This window comes from Chroicocephalus ridibundus, chromosome 6 (genome assembly GCF_963924245.1).
Source record: "Chroicocephalus ridibundus chromosome 6, bChrRid1.1, whole genome shotgun sequence".
Classification (NCBI taxonomy): Eukaryota; Metazoa; Chordata; class Aves; order Charadriiformes; family Laridae; genus Chroicocephalus; species Chroicocephalus ridibundus.
This window is the reverse complement of record NC_086289.1, coordinates 70,506,438-70,529,100: the sequence shown is the minus strand read 5'-3', so window position 1 is coordinate 70,529,100 and position 22,663 is coordinate 70,506,438. Positions and strand designations below refer to the sequence as shown.

Below are 22,663 nucleotides of genomic sequence, written 5' to 3'. Positions count from 1 at the left end.
CTTAATCTTTTATGGGGAAAAAAAAAAAAAGGACTTAAAAACCTTCACGTCCTGCTCCCAAGTCACACGTCTCCGGTACCCCTCGCAGACAGCGCATTATCAAACCAGTGACAACCATCTACCAAAGGAATGTGCAAAGCTTCCCGAGGGAAGGAAATCTCCAGCTGCCACTCCACAGCGGCAGGGTTTGCAACAAGAAACCAAAGGCAAGCAACCCCCGGCAACCCTCTTGTCAGAGACGTACAGACTTCCCAGGCGCACGACATCCACCTTAACTTTCCGAGTAATGTATCTTGGAGAGAGGATTCCCGTTGGATCAGAGGGGAGACTTTGCTACAACAATAGCCGCGCCGGCAAACCAGCTCCTTTCAACACATTTTTCAGTTTGCATTTAAAGTGGTTTTGCCACATTGGCAGCCAAAAATAACTATTTTCTGATCGAATTCACTAGTCCTCGTAAAAAACCATTAACATGCTAAAATATGGCCGTGAACAGCTCTAACAGCCCTTCAAGGCGTCTGGTCAAACCTCCTGCGTTTGAGAGGGTGGGGAAGGGCTCTGCAAAAGGCTCGAGCAGAGCGATGCCCTGGCCAGAGCGGCTCCGTGTGAGCGCTCCCATCCCTCATTATCCAGAAATACAGCCCGTATTTCATGCGATGCTGTTATGCTTGTTATTCTGTACTGCATATATACCCTTAAGGTTAAAGTAGTAATTAAGAGCAGCCTTCTCACATGCCTAGGAGTGCAAGGCCAAGATCCACAATGGCTACCGCAACATAAATGTCAAATAGAAAAAGGAAAAAAAAAGCAAACCGACAGGCAGAAATCAACCCCCCCCCCCAGCCTCTGCTCGCACCGATCTTATTCTTTGCTGATACCATACAGCAAGGAATCCTACTGCGCATCTTACAGGACATATAAATCATTTAAAACTGGATTTCTGGTTGGAAAAAACCTCCAGCCGTGAAAAGAAGAGAATTTTCAGTCAGTCAAGTTTGTAAGTAATTTATAGCACACTAAGACTTACAAAATAACAAAGAAATGACAGAGCCGTGTCTCGTTAATGAGAACTGGAGCAACAGGGCAGAATCAGTGGGAACATGGAGCATGTTTCTGGATGAACTAAGAAGGACTTGTAGGCAGAAAGAAAACGTCGATAGGAAACGCAGAAACTTCTGCAATTTGGAAAGCTGCAAATCTTGTATTACTTTTGGTAAGAGGCCTGTGCAAGCACTAAGGCCCCGTGAGCAGTAGATGGACCGCAGTTGCTGTGGACAACCACGGTGGGCTTGGGGCAGGACCATCGCCTTGCTACGTTTGCACAGCCTTTGCTCAGCTGGGCCGTGGTCCACGACTGATGCTACTAAGTCGTACTTCACTATATTAATTGATTAGCCAAGATTTGACCTGCGAGCAGCAGCAAGCCTAACTCTTCCATCTCTTATACCAAGAAATCACAGACCTTAAAATAATTAATTAGTTTAATTATAATTAGGCCCTTGGAGTCACTAGAGGGAGACACGAGCACATGCCTTAAGACAAGATGTTACATCTGGCCTGGAGAAAACACCCAGTAGATGATGGCACAGAGCATTTTAAACATTAACCATAATATCTACACCACATGCAGCTTCTCAAGATGTTTTGTTGTCATCAGCTTACTAAAAGATAAAGATTTATTGGGCTATTACTGAAAAGGAAGCTAGATACTGCCAAATGGCACGGACAGTTAGATGACTAGTTGCTGACATCTTTATTCATATATAAACCAACACAACTGAGTTGTATTTTTTTTTTTTTTAACTACCATGCTTGAAGAAATCAACAAAGCAGTGCCTTATCATACAGAACTTTTAAGTCATTTTAAAATCATTTATGGGTTTTGGACAGATTGTTTTTTTTTACTGTGTGCACACAGAATACTCTATTAGCACCCTGTGAACTTTTAGTGCTGACTAAAATAAGAGATAAGCAGCGCTGGCTGCAGATTGGTGTAACAGCGCCTGGAGATGCTGAGGGCACCAGCCCATGGAGCCCCGCGTCCTGGATCCCGGTCCCACGATCACTTTTATTCCCATGCCATACATCTACTGCAGGCACACGTGAGCTCTTCAAGAGCTGCAAGTGGCTTCTCTAAAGGTTTAAGACACAGATCAATGCCAACTCTGCACGGGTTGAGAGTATTAACCCAACACGTCTACTTTTTGATCAGCTCTTAATGGCAATGATTGGGACCGGAAGGTTAGTGCAAAAACTTCTACAATTTCTTTGAATACCTTAAATATTGTTTCTAATAAATTACTGAATAGGTTGCCGTGCTTATAAAGCTATCTTTATAACGGATGTTAAAAAGACGACAAATCAAATGAACTTAATTATTCTGCTCCTCGTTGAAAACTGTATGGACGATGAAGTAAATCACATATGACAAAGTCCTGCAGTACTACAGAGCTCAACTTAAAAGGGTTTGCTCTAACATTTAAAAATAAGTCCAAGCCTGTAGAGCTGCTCTCCCAGAAGCTAACTATATCTGTCTGCTTTTTCTCTGACAGCTTGATATACTGTCCCCCTTTGTTACACATTCTCAATTCAATTTAGCATGCTACTTCCAATTAAGCAGCACACACTTACTGCATTATTTGGCATTAAACTGGCACATGTGTTCCTTTAGCTCCTGCCAACGCGAGAAGACAATACCCCTAAGGTGAACCGGGCTATTTGTTCGGCGAGTATTAGGCTCTGGGAAGTGTCCAAGAAGGCTGATGGAAGCCCGCAGGTGTGCGGTTTCAAATGCCTTCCAAATGCTTCGTGCCCAAGTCTTCCAGAAATGTTACACTTCGTAACCATCCTCTTCCAGCAAGATTTATGCTGTGTTTTGAATATTTCTAATACTCTGGAGTCTTGAGTGCCAGAAACCTCTATTTATCAGGCTCGGTCACTGGACAAGTTGCTCTGGTCAGGGCTCATGTATAAACCCATTTCTGTAGGGCCATTATTTATTCTACACAAACTACTAAAAGCAGGTGTGATTTTGGTGTGGTTGTTCGGAATGTGAATTAGTTTAACAGAGTAAAGTTTCATCCACAACGTAAGCCTACTGCTTCAAGACTATCAATAAGGAGAAAACAAGAAAAAGTTTTAATGACATGGATATAAAAAAACCAAAAAACAATCAGCTTTCACTATGATACATGTACTACAGAAAGTACAGGACAGTTTGAGATACATCCCACATATTCTTTGAAGAGGGGTTACAAATTCACAAAGACATAATATTGCTACGCAAGTGCTTATTAAAAGCAACAAAAAGAACAGAATAAACAATTTATGTTCTAAAAGTCTGAGACTCGGTGTTTACCGCTGGCAATTGCTTTACACACGGTTAGAATTTGAAGTTTTGGCCCTGCAAAAGCATTACTGGGCACAGTGGCAGCTCGCGCATGGAGCCGCTGCAGTCAGCCACAGGTCATCGTGCAGGAAAAGTCCTTCAAGAACCAGGGTCTGAGAAGGTTTCTGGCCTAACTATTAAAAACGTTAACGTGAGGATGAGAGGATGGAGGTTTCTTGGTCCACCAGTTCACCCAAGGACCCTTCCTAAGCTTTTCCTAGCTGATAAAAAGCTAAACTCTAAAAGAAACGTTGTTATTTGTCACTGTTAGATCAACAAGTGTGAAGCCACGATGGCTCCAAAAGGTGTCCTTGGCTCTCCTGGGAAGGGCATAAAGGTATCATTTCCATGTTTGTCCCGTTGGCAACTCCTGATACTATGATGGTTATTCCTTACACAAACAGAAAGCTGCAGCCAATCAAAATAATACAGTTGGCAAGAAATCCGGGCAAACTTTAACAGCTATGGCTCTTCAACACAAAAAGGATAAAAGTAGAATAATAATTTTTGGCAGGGGAAGCGGGGAATTTTTTAAATTCTGATTGTTTTCCTATGAGGACATAGTGTTATAAATACTCAACTCTAACTTAAAACATGTTCTGGTTTCATGAATTCGCACTGAGTAAGATTCTGCTGGACCCACCGAGTTACACAAAACTCATTCCCGCTCTTCTCAGACTGACGTTATCTGGGATACACAACAAGGTAAGAGAGTGGGATTTGGCACAGAAACTGCACGGTCAAAATGATTTAAATGCCTTTTTGAAAGGAGTTTTATCTGTGCATGCGAGTGCGTTACAGTGGAATACACAGAGCGCTCCTTTCAAGGAAGCATAATTAACTTCAGCCTTCTGGGAAATGGAGAGCCAAGAAAGGCATTTACCAAGTGGAAGATGGACATAAATTTAAACATAAAAAACATTTTCACTGAAGTTTTCACTTTCATTTTCAACAAGCTCCAGTGCTATGTTCAGGACAGTATCGGCCTGACAGACAGATTCACTGGAATCCGATGAAGCAAATAAGCAGAGTAATATTATTTTAGTAGCAGTTACACTCACTTGCCACAAAATTAATCTACGGAAAACCTGATTTAGTAGTTTTTCCATTTAAAAAGTCCATGCTGTCTAATAAAGTCTATTTTGTAGGCACAGAATTAGGTAAATTTGTTAATCTGCAGTAAGGAGCAGAATCAAAAACTATTAATGACATCACAAGCAAGTAAACTTCCTTAATTAATAGCTAATGAGGTAAAGTTTTGGCTCTTCTAGAAAACAACATCCCGTAAACATTTTCCCTGCCTTGGGAAAAAAGTGAAAACGTTCACAAATAGAGAACCAAGAAAAGAAATTCAAAACTACCCCAATCAAAATACAACTTTTAATACTTTTGAAATATTTAATTTTGATTCTTACCTTTATACGACTGTACTTTGTTTTGGAACAAAAAGTCATATTGAACCCCCAATCAGAATGATCTGTTTAATGGCACGGAAGAGAACTTCTTTCCCCAAGGCAATAACATAAAGAAGCTAAGAAGAATTTTGAAGGAGGAATGAATAAGAAAGACTATGGCATGTAAATGGTTTTGTATGAATTGGCATTTTCTGATTTAAAAAAATAAAGTCTGCTGAACTATTTCCCAGGCAGATCTACTTGGGCCTCTAATTCATTGGCACGGGCTCAGTATCAGTCACTTAAAATATGTGTTTCATCATGTACCTAAAATTGTGACATTCTTTAAAAAATAGTTAATACAAAAATCCTTTATTTCCTTTATACTACATATTTACAATTCTATTACCAAGGTACTGTGGAAAATGTAAACAAGTATACACAGGTGTAAATAATATGGCTTGAGAAAGGCTTCCCCTTCGATTAGCTGCTCTAACCACAGATCAGTATATATGGAAAAGAAAAAAACCAGTACATTTTATAAACTGCTGGGAAACAGCAAAATGCAAGCTCCTGGGGTTTATGCGTTAGCGGTTGGGTAACCACACCAGTCACCGGGCATCTTTCCCTAACCTGAAATGTCCGATGTATGGGAATGGGGTCAGTGGGGGGTCACCGGGGTAAACTGGGGCTGATACAGTGGGGTCTGAGGGAGTGGGTTTGCTCCGTCTGCGGAAAGGAAGACCAACGGGAGGTATTACTGCTGTCTTCAGCTACCCCATGGGGGCTGTAGATGAGATGAAGCCAAATGCTTCTCAGAGATGCTCACTGAAAGGATGAGAAGCATCAGGCCAAAGCTGAAACGTAGGAAATTCTGATTAGAAACTTGGAAAAAAAAAAATTGGGAGCATGACATTTTCACTGGGACAGGGGCTCAAAGATATCCTTGGAGATAGTCACAACAACTGGATGAATCTCCAAGCAATCCCATTTAACTTTGAAGTTGACCAGGCTTTGAAGAGAAGCCTGGACCTCTAGAGGTCTCTTACAGCTTAACTTACTCTATGATTCTACAAAAAATCTTGAATATAATGCACCACTTGCATTGTAGTTTGGCTCTGCGGCAAATGCATAGTTAAGATCAAAATATGTCAATTGCTTAACTTGGACCATTCTTCTCCAGCAGTTGCTAAGATTATATTTAATTGTCTCACATGAGATTTACCTTATCAGTTCCAGTTCAGTGAATCTGCCCCAAATTCACATAATTGTAGGATCAGACCCAGGCCATCACATCTCCAAAAGAACATTTAAAACGTCAGAGCTCACAGTAAAGCCCTGCTGAGAGTCACACACTTCTGACTAGTTTTGGGACAATTTTTGTCACATTTCCACTGAGTAAACTTTACAGTGACATTCATAGAGCTCTACAGAAGAAATGACAAAGGATCAGCACCAGCCCCTGTGATTTTCTGGCTGAAAGCACAGTCGCTTAATTAATTTTGACACATTCACAAGTATCTTTACCGTGTTTAGAATGACTTTCAATACCTACGAAGCGATGAAAAACAATAAGACTCCCATGAAGCTTGAAGAACACCTACTAAACCAGTATTGTTTCAAATAGATCACAGTTTGAATTAAACTCCCAGGTGAGGAAGTGCCACTTGCTTTGTGCTGGACACTTAATGACTCCAGATGTGTTGAAGACCTGAGGTGAACCGTGGAACCATGGAGCAAAACTGTTACTTCACCTACTCATTAGCTAACTGCAACAACCACCAGCATCTTTATAAATGACAAGTATTAGCACCAACTATTGCCACTTTGTCTCTTCTAAGACAAAAATCTTCCCTTGCAGAGCTGCAATTCCTTATGGCGTGTGAACACAATGGTAGTGTGAACACAAGACCTAGAACTGCCTGTACGACCATGGCTACTGAGCCCATGGTCCTGATGCCCTTTAATAAGTGCACTTTTGATACAGTCAGATTCAAGAGGTTACTACATAGGTTTTGTAACTCCTAACCTAAAAAGAGGTATAAAGAGGCACTCTTGAAAATCTTTTAGTCTGGTTAATTCAGAATACTAAAATAGAGACCAGTATTTCTTTATAATTACTTGGTTCTATACTAAAGAACAACCTGTCTAAACAGGCAAATAGCACCAAAATGTCTTTGTTCTATTATGTGCCCAACAGCAGCTGTTGAATGGCGTCAGGATGTTTTAAAGCTGACTTAATCAAACTACCGTGCAGTAAAGGCACATTGAAATCCCTCATATAAGGAACACAGAGATTATTTCTAAGCATCTATCCTTGCTTAACATCTGCTTTCTCCATGCAAGACAAAACTCTTTTATGCGTTAGAAGGTACTGTTTCAGGAGAGCTGCTGCACAGTTTGACTTGACAAACCACTGAGAAACTCAACTGACAAGACCGGAGAATGCAGAAAGCCAGAAGAGCCTGACAGACAAGATCCTGCTCTTTGGAAGACACTCAGACGTAGCAAGATACAGATGGAGACCTTCCAAGCAGTCAATCCACACTAGAAATGTGGTACATATTCTTAAATTAATTAACAACTTATTGAGGACTCTGCTGGACTCTTCCTCAGTTGCAAGTTTGAAATCAGATTGGATGCTTTTCTAGAACATATGATGTTATTCAAAGCGGAATTAATTTGGTGAATCCCACTTGTTTCTGTGCAATGTGACTTTGCAGTGGATCCACATTCGCTTCATAATCCTTGAAACGCTCACTAAACTTCACGCTGGTCGTCACGCGGGTTTACAAAGTCACTTCTACGTGGTGTGGCTCGCTGCAAGTTGATATGTTACATACTGCTTATCCTGATACGCTTTGGAACTGGTCTTACTAAAAACACGTCCAGGATTTCACACAATGAATTATATTATATATCAGAAAGAACGTCCAGAGCAGATTAATGGAGGGGTAAGAGGCTAGAAATAAATACATGAAACAGATTCAGCTTTTTAAAAGGATCCAGCTACTAAACGGCCTCTGTAGTCTTCCACAAGAAGTGTGAATACTTCAGTACAATTCAAGCTGAATTGAATAGCTGTTTTCATATCCAAATTCAAATACCGTCTGTGCATATAAAACAGTTCATTTATTAGTCCAAATGTTACTGTTGTAGAGCTCTTGGAAAAATATTCCCTCTTTCTTGAGTTTGTTCTTCATAAAAAGGAAGCTTTGGAGGGCCACCTAGAGAATTAAGCAGAAACGCAGCTTCAGGTCTATATAACATAATACTGAAATATTATATAGATTATACACTTTACACTTAAATAACTCAATAAATGATACTCCTCAAAAGAAGGTAGAGGACTGAGTTAGACTGACCTCCTCACAGAGGCAGAGAGCAGGCAAAACAATAAAACACCTCTCAAACAATAAAACACCTCACCAACTCCTATCATTCTGCGATTCTGTGAAATGGAAGGTTCCCAAAGCGTTTCCCAAACTAAATGCAGCATTGTATGGTATCACCATCAAGCCAGTTGTGATTAGAAAACAAGTGGAAGGAAATTTTCACTCAGTACTCTACCTCATGAAGAGAAATTATCTAAATTAAAACAAACAAACAAAAAAACCCCAAGCCCTTTTGCGATAGCGTGATGAGCACTTCAGCACACTCACAAATCAATCCAGATCTATTTTCCAATGTTTTATTGCCTTATCTGGCTTATCACATCTCACCACGCTCTTCAAAACCTGCCACCTCTACAAAAAGTATGCGAAGGCGACAGCATGCACAGCAAGCAAACCTCCGTATTCATCTTACAGAGGCTGCAGATATCAACTATTTCAGGGCAAGATTTCCTACTGGCAGGCACAGAAGAGCGTACAGCCCTCCGGCACAGCTGTGCTGGAGGGAGCCTCGGGAATCCATGAGCAAGCTGTGCAAGATCTCCACTTCACAGCCTGCTCTGATGGGAAACCACTGCACTGAGTCAGTTCAGCTTGGCCAAGACCTCCCAACCACCTGGAACGACTCCTGGCATTCGCAGTGTCTGCTGGCATTTGCACCCTCAGGCGTCTGGACCCTTAGGAGGACAGCACACACCAACACAACCCTTCCAAGCAAAGCTGCTGCCATCACAGGCTCTGAGTTTTTCACCAGAGATGGAAATGTAGAACGGCTTCTGCCTCACAGAGCCCGACACCAACTGCGGTGCCCGCTGCTGAGCACCACGTTTGCGTGGTGCGTCGATACTCCTGTCCAAACAGACTACTGACCACCAACGCATGATTTCTTCTACTAAGAAATGCTGCACATCTCCAGCTTGTGTTACCTTCTTTGCAGGTTGGCCCCATCCACGTGGCTGGGCATACACAGTTCCCGTTGTACGGATTGCACTGGGATTTGCTGGCACACTGGCACCGCAGGGAGCAGTCGGGGCCGTACCGGTCGGACCTGCATTCTGGAAGGACAGAAGTGTTTGGAAGAGGGTGAATGCTCCCTAGTAGTCCCCGTGTTCTCTGGGATCAGGAAGCTACTTAGACACCCACCTCTGTTAACATTAAACCATGACGTTTTGGAAAGCCTTGCAGTTTTCAAGTTTCATCTACCACATGGTCTGCCCAAACTGTAGCCCAGCTGTCCTAAAGAAGTTCCCAGAATGGAAATCATTACTGGTCTAAAAAACAGGGGCCGACAGCCCAACAGAAAAGATCTTGGTATCTGCTTAGGAAAGTTACTGTCAGCATCCTGGACCCACGCTATCTCCTGCACCTCTCCCCTGCACGGCTTGGCTGTGAGCCTGCGCCAGCAAAGAGCCTTCGCTCAGAGAATGAGAAATTGAAAATTAAACCATTTTATATATCCCCTTATGTCTTACTCCGACCGCACAATTCTGCTGCCTCCTGGCAAATTAAAATCAGAAAACGTCTCACTCCCAAATACAAACACGTTTCATACCTAGGCTGAGAAGTTCTCATTGCCATTTTTTTAACGCAGTCAGAGCAATGGCATGAAGGAAAAGCGAGCAGCAGGTCACGAGGCAGGGCGCTAAGTACACTGTAAACAATAGCCCTCTCTCCCTCGCCTCGCTAGAAAATACTGTAAATAACCGAGGCGCTCACTTTCTCACACCGGCACCATTAGGTAAATAAAAGCGCTGCTGAGCCCTGCATCAGCTGCAGCCCCAACACGTGGGAGAACCCTCCCCGTGCGCTCGGAGCTCGGCCTTTTCAATTAGGAAATGTTATGAGAAAAGGTCTCCCCGAACACCTCTGGACCTGATTTTAATTTATGTAATACCACATTTTCATGTTAATAACAACGTGTATTTAAGACATCTGTTTGAAAGTCTGCAATGTTAATTTACTACAGAAAAAGAACGCCCATAAAAGTCTGTTATATTCTCTCTCTCTCTTTTTTTTTTTTTTTTAATTAACATTTTGCCTGTTTAATGGGTGCTTTACCAGAGTTCAAATTAAAATCAGGCCTTTTATCTTTATGGCTGCTGCACAGTCACAGCTGCTCACAGTTATATCACAGATGAACTGGGCCTAATTGAAAATAAAAATGCAAATAAAACCTACCCCATAACAGCTTTTCATGGAAGGGGGCTACCCTAGCTGATTTAAGAAAAATAAAAATGAGTCCTAGAGTTTTGCAAGAAGCAAAACCTGGGTTCGCATTGTCGGTGCTGAGCTTCCCCCTTGCGTTCCACTTCTGCCTAAAATTTTGCTGGAAAGGCCCCGGCTGCCCAGCGCCGCGCTGGCTGCGGGGCCGGCTGATGTCCCCTGTCGGACCAGCGCCTGCAGGCTGGGTGGCTTTGGCTTCTGACCACAGGACAGTGCAGAGAGGGGAAAAAAAAAATAATATCATTTTCCATTTTTGTTTTGCAGGTTGCACTAGCACTTAAGCTCCCAGCAATTACCTCACATTAATAACAGGCTGTTTAAAGCTGTTTCCTGCCCTATCCCTAGAACAAAAGGAGAAATAACATTCCCTCGCTGTGATTCGGGGGCTCGGGAGGATTGTGGTTCCTGGTGTGAACCTCCAATCTCAGCACACGGACTTTCACTCCTTTTATCTTGTTTGCCACAGCGTTAGGGTCACAAATGTCTTCTTACACTTGCTTAAACGACTGCAACTCCTTTTACTCCAATGATTACCCTAAATTTACTCCATCGTAACTGTGATCAGAGTCCGGCTCAAGAATCTTGCCTGCCCTTGCTGCCTCTCAACCCTGCAACCATCTCATCGGGGTACAGTGGTGGGACTGATTTTCCCTACAGGAAAATTTTCTCACCTATTTTTATATCCTTATTACAAGACAACTCTGCTGTCGTGGGCCAACCATTTCCAAAAACAACAGTGCCTGTGCTGCAAATGAGGGAATTTTATTTGGATTAAACGTTCCCCGACTACTGCTGAACCCCAAAGGCAGGCAGAGCTGCTGCAGCTCCGCTACCCTCACCCGCAGGGATTCCTCCCTGCTTCCTGGGGAAGCAAACCCAGAGCTGGACGTACGTTCGCATTGGTCTGAAAAGGATGACAAATGTCCCTGCGAAAAAACACACTGCAATCGGATCCCTCCATGCCCATTTGCACCCTCTGGAGTCTTCCCAACTGCGTCTGCAAAACCGTGGGCTTCTTGGTGTGCTCTTCACTAGCGCACTTTCTCCAAAGCTAAAGGCAAACGACATTTTACAGCTGACCCATAAACAGTTTTCCTACGGGTGTATCAATTTAAACATTGACTAAATCAAGAGGTACAGCCTGTTGATAAAGCTGTTGATAACCTGAAGAGTAATTTGCTACCAACAATGTGTTCTTAAATACCAGCAAATGTCCCTTCACAGTTACGCTTAGACCAACAGGTCATATTGGTTTAACTATACATAGTCCAGCCCTTAGAAAACATTACCCTTACCGACGTTACACTTGTCTCCAGTCCTCCCGGGTGGGCAAAGGCACTTCCCAGTCTCTGGATCACAAGGAGCATCTCCGCAGTTGCACCGACGCTGGCACCTCTCTCCAAACCAGCCCCTGTCGCAGCCTGACGGCAAGAGCGCTTTTTTAGATGCACGTTTGAATGGCAAGACGTACATTAAACCGCAGGAGTTTTTCCAGGATGTCTCAGAGGAAAGCTCATAAACTCTCCACTGAAGCTCGTGTAAATGCCAAGTTTACACACATAGTGGAATAGGCATAATATTTATATGAACTCTCCTTATGTTGAGTTTGTCTGATCTAACCTATCAAAGGTATCTGTAAATCTGTCCCAGAAATGTAACTAGCACTTATTTTCATTTTTAATTAGAACTCTCTAGAAGACCATTCCATAACACTCAACGGGTCTGACATGCAACCATTTAATAATCTTATTGGGAGTTTTAGAAGCAAATTTAGGATCAGTAAAAGGACTTATTTTTAATAAATGACATGTGGAACTCATTGCTGCAAGACATCACAGAGACCAGGACTTTCACCCTATTAATCAGAACCAGATTAGTTAATTTTAACGAATGAGAACGCCCAGCTATGTAACAGGTAAACAGTCCTAAATCCAGTGTTTGAGGATATTCAAAAAGCTCAAAATATGGAAGAAGCTGCTCTCAAAAAACAAATACATGACTAATGACATGGCGCTTTTTGAGTTTTATTTTGGTTTTGTTTGTTAGTTTTGTTTTTTTTCTTGTACGTTAGAGGGGCGCAAGTACCTTTCTCGCAGTGGACACCTTGATAACCCAAAGGACAAACGCACTCTCCTGTCACCGCATCGCAGCTCGCTCCATTTTTACAGGCACACGCATGAAGACAGCTTAGCCCATAGAATCCAAGGGGACACCCTGAAAAATGACAGTATCTAGTGAGGAAGGTTTATGAGGAAAAACATACATCCCTTTAAAATCCTATGCATTCTCAGCTACGTTCCCTGGGAGCCAACAAAAGTGGTATTCACCATTAAGTCTAATGATGCCATGTGCTTTCAAACTTGTACCACTCAGATCTGGAGGCGGCTGGGAGATCTGGGACACCCCAAAACCGAACCGACAAGGTGTTTACGTGACCCCAAAGCCCCACGTCCCCATTGCTGTTGGAAACCAGGGCACCGTGCTTACTTACTGTGCTCACAGGAGTGGCCGTAGTAACCCTCGGGGCACCGGCAGCAGCCCGTGAACCTGTCGCAGGTGCCGTTGTGCTGGCATGAGCAGTCCAGGCCACAGCCAGACCCGTACTTCCCTGGGAGACATTCTGCTGGCAGGACACAGACAGAAAAACAGACAAACAAAAAAATATCACCGCCCTTACCCAGAAAAGCTCTTATGTGACAGCTGGTATAGCTGAGATATGATGCCCATACAATAACTTGCAGAGCCAAGGAGAACGTTTGTTATGAAGACACAGCGTTTCTGCACAACTATGATGCATTTATGTACTTCCATGAGAAGTCTTTTATAATATAGAGATGTTCAAACAGCAGTTCCCTTGTACTTTTTATAGTCTACCTTTTTTAATTTGTCTCTTCATATAGTCAATGTTGAACTCATACCATGTCTCGTAAAGCCACATAGGAAATGGTATCATTCGTATCTTCTTTTTTTTTTTTTCTTCTCTATCTACAGCAATATTTTCTTTTAGACACTTAGAAAGTGTGAAAGAAAACACATCGCTTTTCCTCCTCTGTGTTATCATTGGAGTTCACACTATTCCAATTCCTAATAAAACCCATAGGATCACTTCTTCACACATAGCAACAGACTTTCCATGTATAATGAGATATCTCCTTTTACAGAACTAAAGACATCTCCAATTACTGAAAGCCAAGTCATGTACAGATGACTATGCCAATATAATTAACCTAGGCATCATTTCTGCATAAGTTAACTTCCCACTGCTGTGCTGATTTGAATCTGGGCAGACCAACTTAAATGAGAGAGGCCATCCAAATAATCAGATTCGTAACTCCGCAAATGTCAGGCAAGATCTTTTGCGAGCATCATATCTAATCACTAGAAAAAGGATGCCTGATTAGCTGTCTTTGATTTCTAGTCAAAACACGCTCAAAACCACACTGCTGTGGAAATCAAGACTCAAATTTCCAATAACCTGTCTATCCCTGTCAAAAGATAAACAGTGAAGCTGTTTCCAGTGATATAACACACAGTCCTGTCTGCGGTGTGTGCATATCTGCCCCCCAAGCTTGACACCAGAGGTGTTTTATCTAAGCACATGTATAAGATACACCCACTACCCACCGCTGCACGTGGTGACACCTCCACGACCCTACTGGGGCTTTGCAACCCATGGATGGTCACAGAGATTTCAAGAACAGACAAACAGAGATGCATACAGGCGGCCTATGCAACGTGAAGTTAGCCAATTACTGGTAAAATGCACTTTTTTTTGGGGGGGGGGGGGTGGGGGGGGGTGGGGGGTGTGTGTACTTTAGTGCCTGTCCACAGTGGTGTTCACGTTGTGAGTGGCTCCATGCAGTTAGCATCTTTCCTTTTCTGCACGCACGCATCCGTGAAGCAGGTCCCGGAGTCTTCTCAGGTGCAAAGTGAAACAATTGCATAGAATTCTGCTAGAAAGTACCACTTCTACGTGACGCTTTTATACGGGGACACCCCCCTGCAAAGACCAGTTCTTGGCAAAGATACGCATGGAGTTTGAGGTGGATATTCTACAGATACCAGGGACAGAAAGGCTGTAAATGAGGGACCGAGAGTGTGTTGGGAAGGTTGTACTGTGGCAGTTATACGATGTAACAATGACATTGTCTTGAACGTGAACTCAGAACTAACTATTTATTTGACATCATACCAGTAAATTCATGGTTTCCTGAACATTTACATTCATAATTTACAGCTATCTCTTACCTGGAGAGAGAAATGGGAACACAGAAATGCAGAATGACTTTTGGGAGATGGACAGAAAGACGTGGAAAAGCTCTACTCTGGGCTGGCAGGAGGGTTTCTGGAGTGAAAACCGAGCTTGTTCTGTTTAAGTGTGCTTTGTCTTGGGTATGGGAGAGCTGCCATGGGGAAATCAGGGTGAGATAGCGAGACAGTCTCAGTTGCTTTGGACAGATGTTGTCAGAACTGTACTAACAGGGAAGTCAATACATGGGAAGTTCAACTACAGTCCAGTGTCAAAGGGAAAGGGAATAACAAGAGAGAACATAAGAGAGGAGGGAGCTGCTGGCTTCTGATGACTTTGGAGGAGCACATGAAAGAAGATACAAAACAATGGTCCCATGAAGAAAAGAACACAAAAGCTGGGCAGAAGAAATGAGTCCACGCAATGGAATTTATGAGAGTTACAGAGCAGGACCCACAAGGAAACTGCCTCTGAAAAGAGAGACCTAAATATTTAACTAGGGGCGGTTCTGTGTGAGAGAAACTACAGAGACGAAGGCAGCTGGGAGACAGTCTACTTAAGCAAAAACTGTCTCCTTCTGTGGGTCTGTAGATACTGCATTGAACGTACACATCTGCTATCACCAAAGCAGAAAATTACCTTTCTCACACGATCTTCCTGTCCAGCCGAGCCCGCAAGTGCAGTTGCCATCCACGTGGTCACAGATACCACCGTTCTGACAGGCACACGTCAGCTGGCAGTTGGGGCCGTATTGTCCCTGGGGACACACTACAGAGAATTAACAAAGTTTGAAAAAATATAAAATTAAACTAACATCCCCCAAAAGAATGAAGGTGACAGGGAATAAATAGAAACACATGCTCCCCAGAGAGTATCCCAAGTGCCCGGTGTCTCCCAAGGGCTGTGGGACACTACTCCCTAATATAATATAATAACTACTATAATAATAATTATAATATAATATAATATAATATAATATAATATAATATAATATAATAACTCCCTAATATATATAATAACTACTTATTAGCAGTTTCATCCGAACACTCCCTGTCTCGAGATATCGCCTTGCTTGGCTGCACTCCACGTTTGCTCATCCTGCTCTCCTCCCTCTGTCCCATCTGACAACTCCTCCTCTTCAGCAAACCCTCTCCCTTCACTTTTTCAGCTCAAGCAATTTGTTTCTAAATTTAGTCCCATCCGTCCACAGGGCCCTCACACCGCTCCCGTTGTGTGGTACACATCCCCCATCTTTATGTTCTGTTCGGGCCGCAGTCTCTGAAACCGGTCACTTCAGCTTTGAGGAGAAACCACTGCAAGGGTACCAAGCGTGGTGGAGCAAAGCAGTGAGATGTGGGCAGGAGACGGGGGTAGGACAAAGGCAGGGTGACAGAGCGGAGAGGGACAGAGGCCGAGCACACAGCAAACTGCAATGTTATCAAGCAAAGGCATTGGGAAACACAGCTATAAACAATGTTTGGCGCTGAGTTTTATTTGCTGGTTGTTATAAGTATGTGCCCAACTGACGAGATGACCTTGGGTCCCGCTTTGTTACCTTGCTGACAGCTGGTCCCCATTTGGCCGGGAGGACAGGTACACTTGCCAGTCCGTGGGTCACACTGACCTTTACCGCATGCACAGAACAGAGTGCAGTCCTTCCCGTATCGGTTTTCAGGGCAAGCTGAAGGAAACACGGCCTTTTGTTAAACACCCTGGGCATCCAATGCCAGTTTTCATTTTTAACGTAGGCAGGATCTTATAGGTAGAGTTGGCTTCGGGCTTATTTCAGCTAAAGTGCCCGAAAGCAACAACTATGAAACCAAACCCCATCCAAAGACATAACTGCCTCTTCCCCTGAAACTTTACTTGAGGTTAAAAATATAATCCGTGGTTTCACATGGAACGTTTACCAGGTTCCCTACCCAAAAGGTGAGTGTACAACTGAAACATCAGCTGCTCATCCTTCCAGCTAAAGACGTCTTTCCTTCTTTAATATTGATGCTGTCCTACGCCGAAGAGCAAAGCTACAGGCTACTAACCTTCAAAGCATTGCCTTTCTGCGAATATGCTGAAGAGAACTTCACAAGGATCATACCTTTGGAAATCACACAGAAACTCAGCCACACAATTTAGCTCTCAAACAGAGAAGTAAGAGTAGGGTTGCCATGGAGTCTTTACCAGTTTTGCCATGACAAAACTTGATCTTTTTCCCATTTATTGAAACTAATGGCACCATAGCGTGAAGCAAAATATTGAGATAATTTCTCAACCTAGAAATTTTGGACAGGAAGAAGGAACTTGAGCAATTCATGCTGAGCTGGCTCTAGAAATGAATTTGGGCAAGCGGGTTGTAATCCTGGGATGAGTGTCCTTGCTTCTACGCACGCAAAAGAGAGCGAAAATATTTTGCGAGAGATTTCTTACAAAGCTGGAATCCTGATTTACAATTCAAGGAGGAGGTAGCTGGGATCTGTCTGTTTTTCGACTGACAAGCTTTTACGCAGATTATTCTCTCTGCTGTTTTATGAAAGAAGCAGAACATGAATGTTGGCTTACTTTTACTACAGTCGGCTCCAATGAAACCAGGCGCGCAATCACAAGTTCCCGACGCAGGGTTGCAATGGCCTCCGTTCATGCATTTACAGGGGGTTTGGCAGTTTGAACCGTAAGTACCTTTCGGACACCCTGTTTTGAAAGAACAAAATAGCAATTAGGCTATGTTGCTACTGGGGCCACTGCATTTCACGTCATAAGCACTTCGTTGCTTTCAACCAAAATTAGATTTTAATTTTCTAATTCTCCTCACTTTTAGCAGGCCAGGAGTGGGCATCAACAAGCAGACGGTTGCCTGCAACGCACTGCTCAGGGCAGCAAGGCGGCGCTAACTTGCAGTGTCAATCCCTTGGAGAGCTGGACTGCTGCCACCAAGCCTGGTCCGACTGCTCCTGGCGCTGCCTGCTCCTCAGACATGACGGTAGCAAGAAAAACAAGCCCAGTTCTTCAGGGGTTATCCTCTTGGATTTCTGTTCCAAACCAACCAACCAAAACAAGCCCAGTTCTTCTGGGGTCATCCTCTTGGATTTCTGTTCCAAATCAACCTGTTCCCCCTTGCGCTCCTATGGCAGAGATGGAGCGATGGGATCCTGGTCCCTCTTTCCTTGGGACAGCAACAGCCCGGTTTGCCTGTGATGGTGAGAAGCCACAAGCCATCTCTGCCCCTTTTAGTGGTTGTTTTAGCTGACCAGTTACAGATACTGGGGCAGGTCTCATCTTTTAAAAAAGGTTAAGTTGAAGAAAGTTTCTTTCCTCTACGGCCTACCCTCACTCCAAACTGGAGTTGGCGTTGCTCTAGCACATCTAGTGGGCTCTGGATGGAAGACTATGAAAATGTGCATGTGACAAAAACATGAAATTTCAGAAGGCACCTTCTCAGAACATAGACACAGGAGAGGGATGCTTTTAATGCAAAGCCAGAAAATTCTCTGAGGGAAAAAATAAACCAGCTGTGTTTTGTAATAACCAGAAGAAACGTCAGACCTGGATGGATTGCTGAGTCAGCGTTACATGGCAACGAGCTGTCCATGAAGAGGTTTTCCAGGTGGCAGCGAGCATTTCTGGTTTCTTTTTGGACAGCCAGTGTTGAAGGAGCACTGAATACAAGATCAGGAAGACATGAATGCATCTGCCATGCTTAGCTCATGTCTTCAAGATCCTCTTTAGAGTGGTGGTCAGGGCATGCTCTGAAGGGCAGAGATTGTATGTTGTTGGGTTTTTTTGTTTGGTTGGTTTGGGTTTTTTTTTGTGTGTGTGTGTATGGTTGGACTTGATGATCTCAAAGGTCCTTTCCAACCATGAGGATTCTATGATTCTATGGAGGCTGGAACTGAGAAGAGCTGAGCAGAGCTGCTAGGCACAAGTCTCCATCTGTCAGGGTTGCCTCCAGCGTGCCACCACTGAACTCTGGAGACGCGGCTTATTCTCCCAGTTTTCCATTCAACAGTTACACTAGTGCTACTACGTCTACACGCCATTTCTTTGTTCCTTCCTTTTCTTCCCCTGGCAAAAGGAAAGCCTACGGCTACTTTGGAAATCTGGTTGAATATATATTTGCGCACGTCTCCAAGCAACAGATCTCTTGCAATCTGTGCGTACATAACTTCACATATTTTCTCTCTTTTCTGAAGGCACGGTCTGAGTGGCTGGAGAAATCTCTGGATTTTTTGAACCGTTCAATAGAGAGTGAGAGCTTACGGTGAAGCTTTAAAGGGCTGCCTTTTAAAATAAAACTGAAAATTGGCTTCTGCTCTAATCAGGATAGCAGATCATCAGGACGAAACAGATACACGCTTTTATAACATGCAGATACTCTCCCTAGCCCTTCTCAACCATGGCTTCTTCTCAATGAATACTTCGTCATCAGTGCTTCCATCTGTCAGTACAGAAAATCTGTTTCGTATGCAAACCCTGGCACCAAGGAGTGAGCCCTGCAACATCTATTTCATTTCCACCAAGACGTGAAGTCAAGGACACACCCAGATTCAATGACTTAATTGGACTCTAAGTGAGTTTCTCCTTTCCTCCTCCCTTTCCTTTTGGTCATCATTTGGCTTTTCTCTTTTTTTAATTCTGTTTCCCACACCCTCAAACACGTTGCTTCGCCCTGGCAAAGCTTTCAGAGCTGTTCCTCAAGACTAGCAAGGGCTCCTGCGTTACTCAAAGGGATGCAGTAATTCTGCCCTTACCAATTTATTTACCCTTGCAGCATTTTATTTATTTTAGTTCAACAGGGAGCAGCACAAGCAGGGCAAACACATCAGCTGTGACGTTCATGCGATTATTAACAAGGCCGTCTCATCTGTTACTACTTTGCAGAAGAACTTCTACGCAGATCGCTAGGGCAATTTACAGTGTCCTGCCATTTAAGTAGATTCTGCCTTTATAATGAGGGCTAGCCTCTCACCACCAGTTATCTCATAAAGACATTTTCTAATTTAACAGTTTCCTGTGCATCTGACTTATGTTCTTCTGAGAACGGCAGGAGTAGCAGCCAGATCTCTAACTCATTTCCTGATTTTTTCCTTCTGGTTTGGGTGCCTTTGCCATGACCAAGAGCTCCTAAATCTTTTCATACCAACTGCACACACTAGGGCTTTTCTTATTAATATTATTAATCGTATTGTCAAAAAACCCACTTTTGAAGCATCCTGTTACCTACAGGTTGAAGGTGAAGCTGGTGAGGTCTTTCTGGCTCAGGGTTCACCCAGCCCAGTAAATGTCACAGAGACGTAGCATGGGTTTTTTTTATCCATTACGCCACCGCTAACTGCTTTTTATTCATAACTTCACTCAAGTAGATCTGCCTGTCCACCGAGTTATGGACAACTGATGGGAACCTTATTGCTAGTTTGCCTGCTTCCTCTGGATCCTGCCAAGAGACTGTTTCAGCTCTTCACTCCAAAATTTGAGAACATGAAAGCCTCGTTGCTCTTGGCTCCTGGAAATTTGACTTCCCAGCCAACTACACCTTTTATAGATACTTTCTTGAACCTTTTTTCACAGTACTATAAATACAGCAATAGCTGCCAGAAACCGTTTCCAGCAGCATCCAACCACATGTTGACTGGACTGAAGCCCATTTCACGACTTTGGGAGCGGCTCCCTATGCTGTTTTTAATATTATATCGAAAGCTTCTTCATCCTGGAGCAGCCCCAGTTCTCTCTGTAGTGAGGACGGTGGGAACAAGGACTATTTCCACCAAAGTCACGTTAGCTATCCCCGGTTATCAGACATTATCAGACAACGCTTATCCACCACTCCATTATCTCTCCAGTAAACATTTAACAAAACTGTATTTACTGAGAATTTGCTGTGCAAGATACTGTGTACGTTTGGAATCTAAGAGAACACAACGCCATGAAGGCCCATCTCTCATACGCTATAGGTTTAATCCTAGCTACGCAGCAGCCCATGGCAAAATCCCTTCTGAATACAAAATGAAATCTGCGTTTCGTTGCAATTTCTTTTATGTCAGAGCTTCCGTGCAATTATTAATATTTTAAATTTTAAATGCTGAAGTAAAATCTTAAGGATCTAAGCAAGCTCGAGGACATTCACTATAATGTACAGAGATTTAGTACTGTATGCACAGGTAATGACTACTGAAAGATCGCTACATAAAAGTAATAGGCTAACCATGATTAAGTCTTTTAAAATGATACTGTTAAACAGTTGATCTCCACCACTGCTCTACTATAATATTTATTATAATGTAACGTATAATGGATCCAGATGGCTCTAGCCTAGATTTTGAAGGCCGGATTTCGATCCCACTTACAGTGAGAACTGATGTACAAAGGAGAATAAAATCAATTCTTGCATTTGCATTTATATTTTAAAGAATACCTTGTGATGACATGATGGTAATACAAATGTCCGTCTCCAAAATGAGCCTGATTCCTATTTCTACTCAAGGAATAAAGCACAGGTTTAACCCTTACTAGAGCTGCACGCATCGGAGCTGGCATTTGTAGCCACATTTTCACCCAAAAAAGCAAGCAAACCAGAGCTGCGCTCGATTCCTAGGAAAGGAAAATCAGCATTTGCCAAAATGAAAGCACTTTTTTTTTTTTTTTAAAAATGAGACTATTACAAGCCATGGAGTAAAAACAAAATTAAAGTTGTAAATAAAAAGGTAATTAACTGTCTCCTTTTTTGGATATGTTGGTATATGTTTCTTATCAGTTGCCACATTCCACCAGGAACAACTTTACAGATGTCCTAAAATACCGGCATGAGGCATGGGGGTCTGGGAGTATTTTTTATGATGGAGTGTTCAGCCAATTGGCATTTTGTCCTCTACACTAGTCACTATTTTTCAATCCAGGGTAACAATTTGTTTAATTTGATTGTTCCTCAGAAGGCCCTACAGCTTAAGTGACTTTATGAATCACTTCGATTTATTGCCAATTGCAGCTTGTTGTTTTCTAATAACCATTTATTCTTACTTGAGCACGCAGAGATTTCGGGAAGCATTTTGGCTTAGGTATTTGGAAATGGGAGAAGTACACAATACCCAGGTGCAGCTGAAGATGAGAGGTGTAAATACAGAGAATGATATTGATATTCTTCAGCGTGGCATGAAGTTGGAAAGAATTTAGTTAGTTAGTCTGGGTTTTTTTTTTAATTAATTGAAAAAAAATTATTTTTTTAAAATTAAACCCTGGCAGTAATACAGGTATTTTTATTATTGTAAATGAACCCAACCAACCCTTTCTTTATCTCAGTCAACACTGAAAGTACTGACACAGGTGGACTCAAAGGGCCAGCACATGCTTCTGCATAACTCGGTCCTTGCTCAGAAAGCGGGTGGCCCACAAAGATACTCACGGAGGGTGCAGCGGGTCCCGTAGTACCCGGGGCGGCAGGCACAGGCGCCGGTCACCGGGTGACATTCCTCATTCTCGGCAGAGCACTGACATACTCGGTTACAGCTCTTACCATACGTGCCCGGTGGACAAGCTTGGGGAAGAGGAAATGTAAACCAATAAATTAAATTTGTCTTGGTAAATATAACACTCAAACAAAGAGTGAGCTCAAATTTATTAAATAAAATCCCTGCCTACAGAATGACGTTCTCCTCTGGGACTTTGGATTTATTACATTTACTTGGGGGTTACTTCACCGCTTCATTTTGTTTCGTTCAGTCAATTTGTGCCCAGCTGTCAAGGGCCAGATACAATTTTCTTGTCACTAGGAAAAATCATAGGGAAATTTCAGGTAAAATTGACTAAAATAACAGTATAATTCACAAGGGACCAGGCGTGTGGATAAAGACATTCTACCTTTTGCAGGGAGTTTAAACTTGCAAAGCTGCTGTGGCACCAACACCTTTAGAGGTTTCATTTTGTCTGTTGACAGCCACATTGCCTACAGGTTTTGGACTTTCCACATCTAATTCTTACATCTCACTTCCATTAAGTTGCCCTGGTAGTGGGTCAGGATTTAGAGTCCTTTAGT

General features: G+C 42.9%; 1 protein-coding gene across 10 annotated transcripts in view; it reads right to left on the bottom strand.

The window, feature by feature from the left end:
- Positions 1–1,045: 1,045 nt before the first annotated feature.
- Positions 1,046–22,663, bottom strand: part of LOC134517069 (multiple epidermal growth factor-like domains protein 6) — a 213,835-nt gene continuing 192,217 nt past the window's right edge. For 6 of the 10 annotated variants that reach the window (XM_063338172.1, XM_063338168.1, XM_063338170.1 and 3 more), the window contains 9 exons: positions 22,034–22,165; positions 17,203–17,331; positions 16,202–16,327; positions 15,286–15,414; positions 12,889–13,020; positions 12,483–12,611; positions 11,693–11,818; positions 9,101–9,229; positions 1,046–8,009 (listed from right to left, as the gene is read on the bottom strand). In XM_063338172.1, coding sequence (XP_063194242.1) covers positions 7,930–8,009; positions 9,101–9,229; positions 11,693–11,818; positions 12,483–12,611; positions 12,889–13,020; positions 15,286–15,414; positions 16,202–16,327; positions 17,203–17,331; positions 22,034–22,165 — 1,112 coding nt within the window. In that variant the 3' untranslated portion in view covers positions 1,046–7,929. Of the gene's footprint in view, positions 8,010–9,100; positions 9,230–11,692; positions 11,819–12,482; positions 12,612–12,888; positions 13,021–15,285; positions 15,415–16,201; positions 16,328–17,202; positions 17,332–22,033; positions 22,166–22,663 lie in introns of those variants that run through there. The other 4 variants (XM_063338169.1, XM_063338171.1, XR_010071547.1 and 1 more) reach the window with 3 other exon arrangements.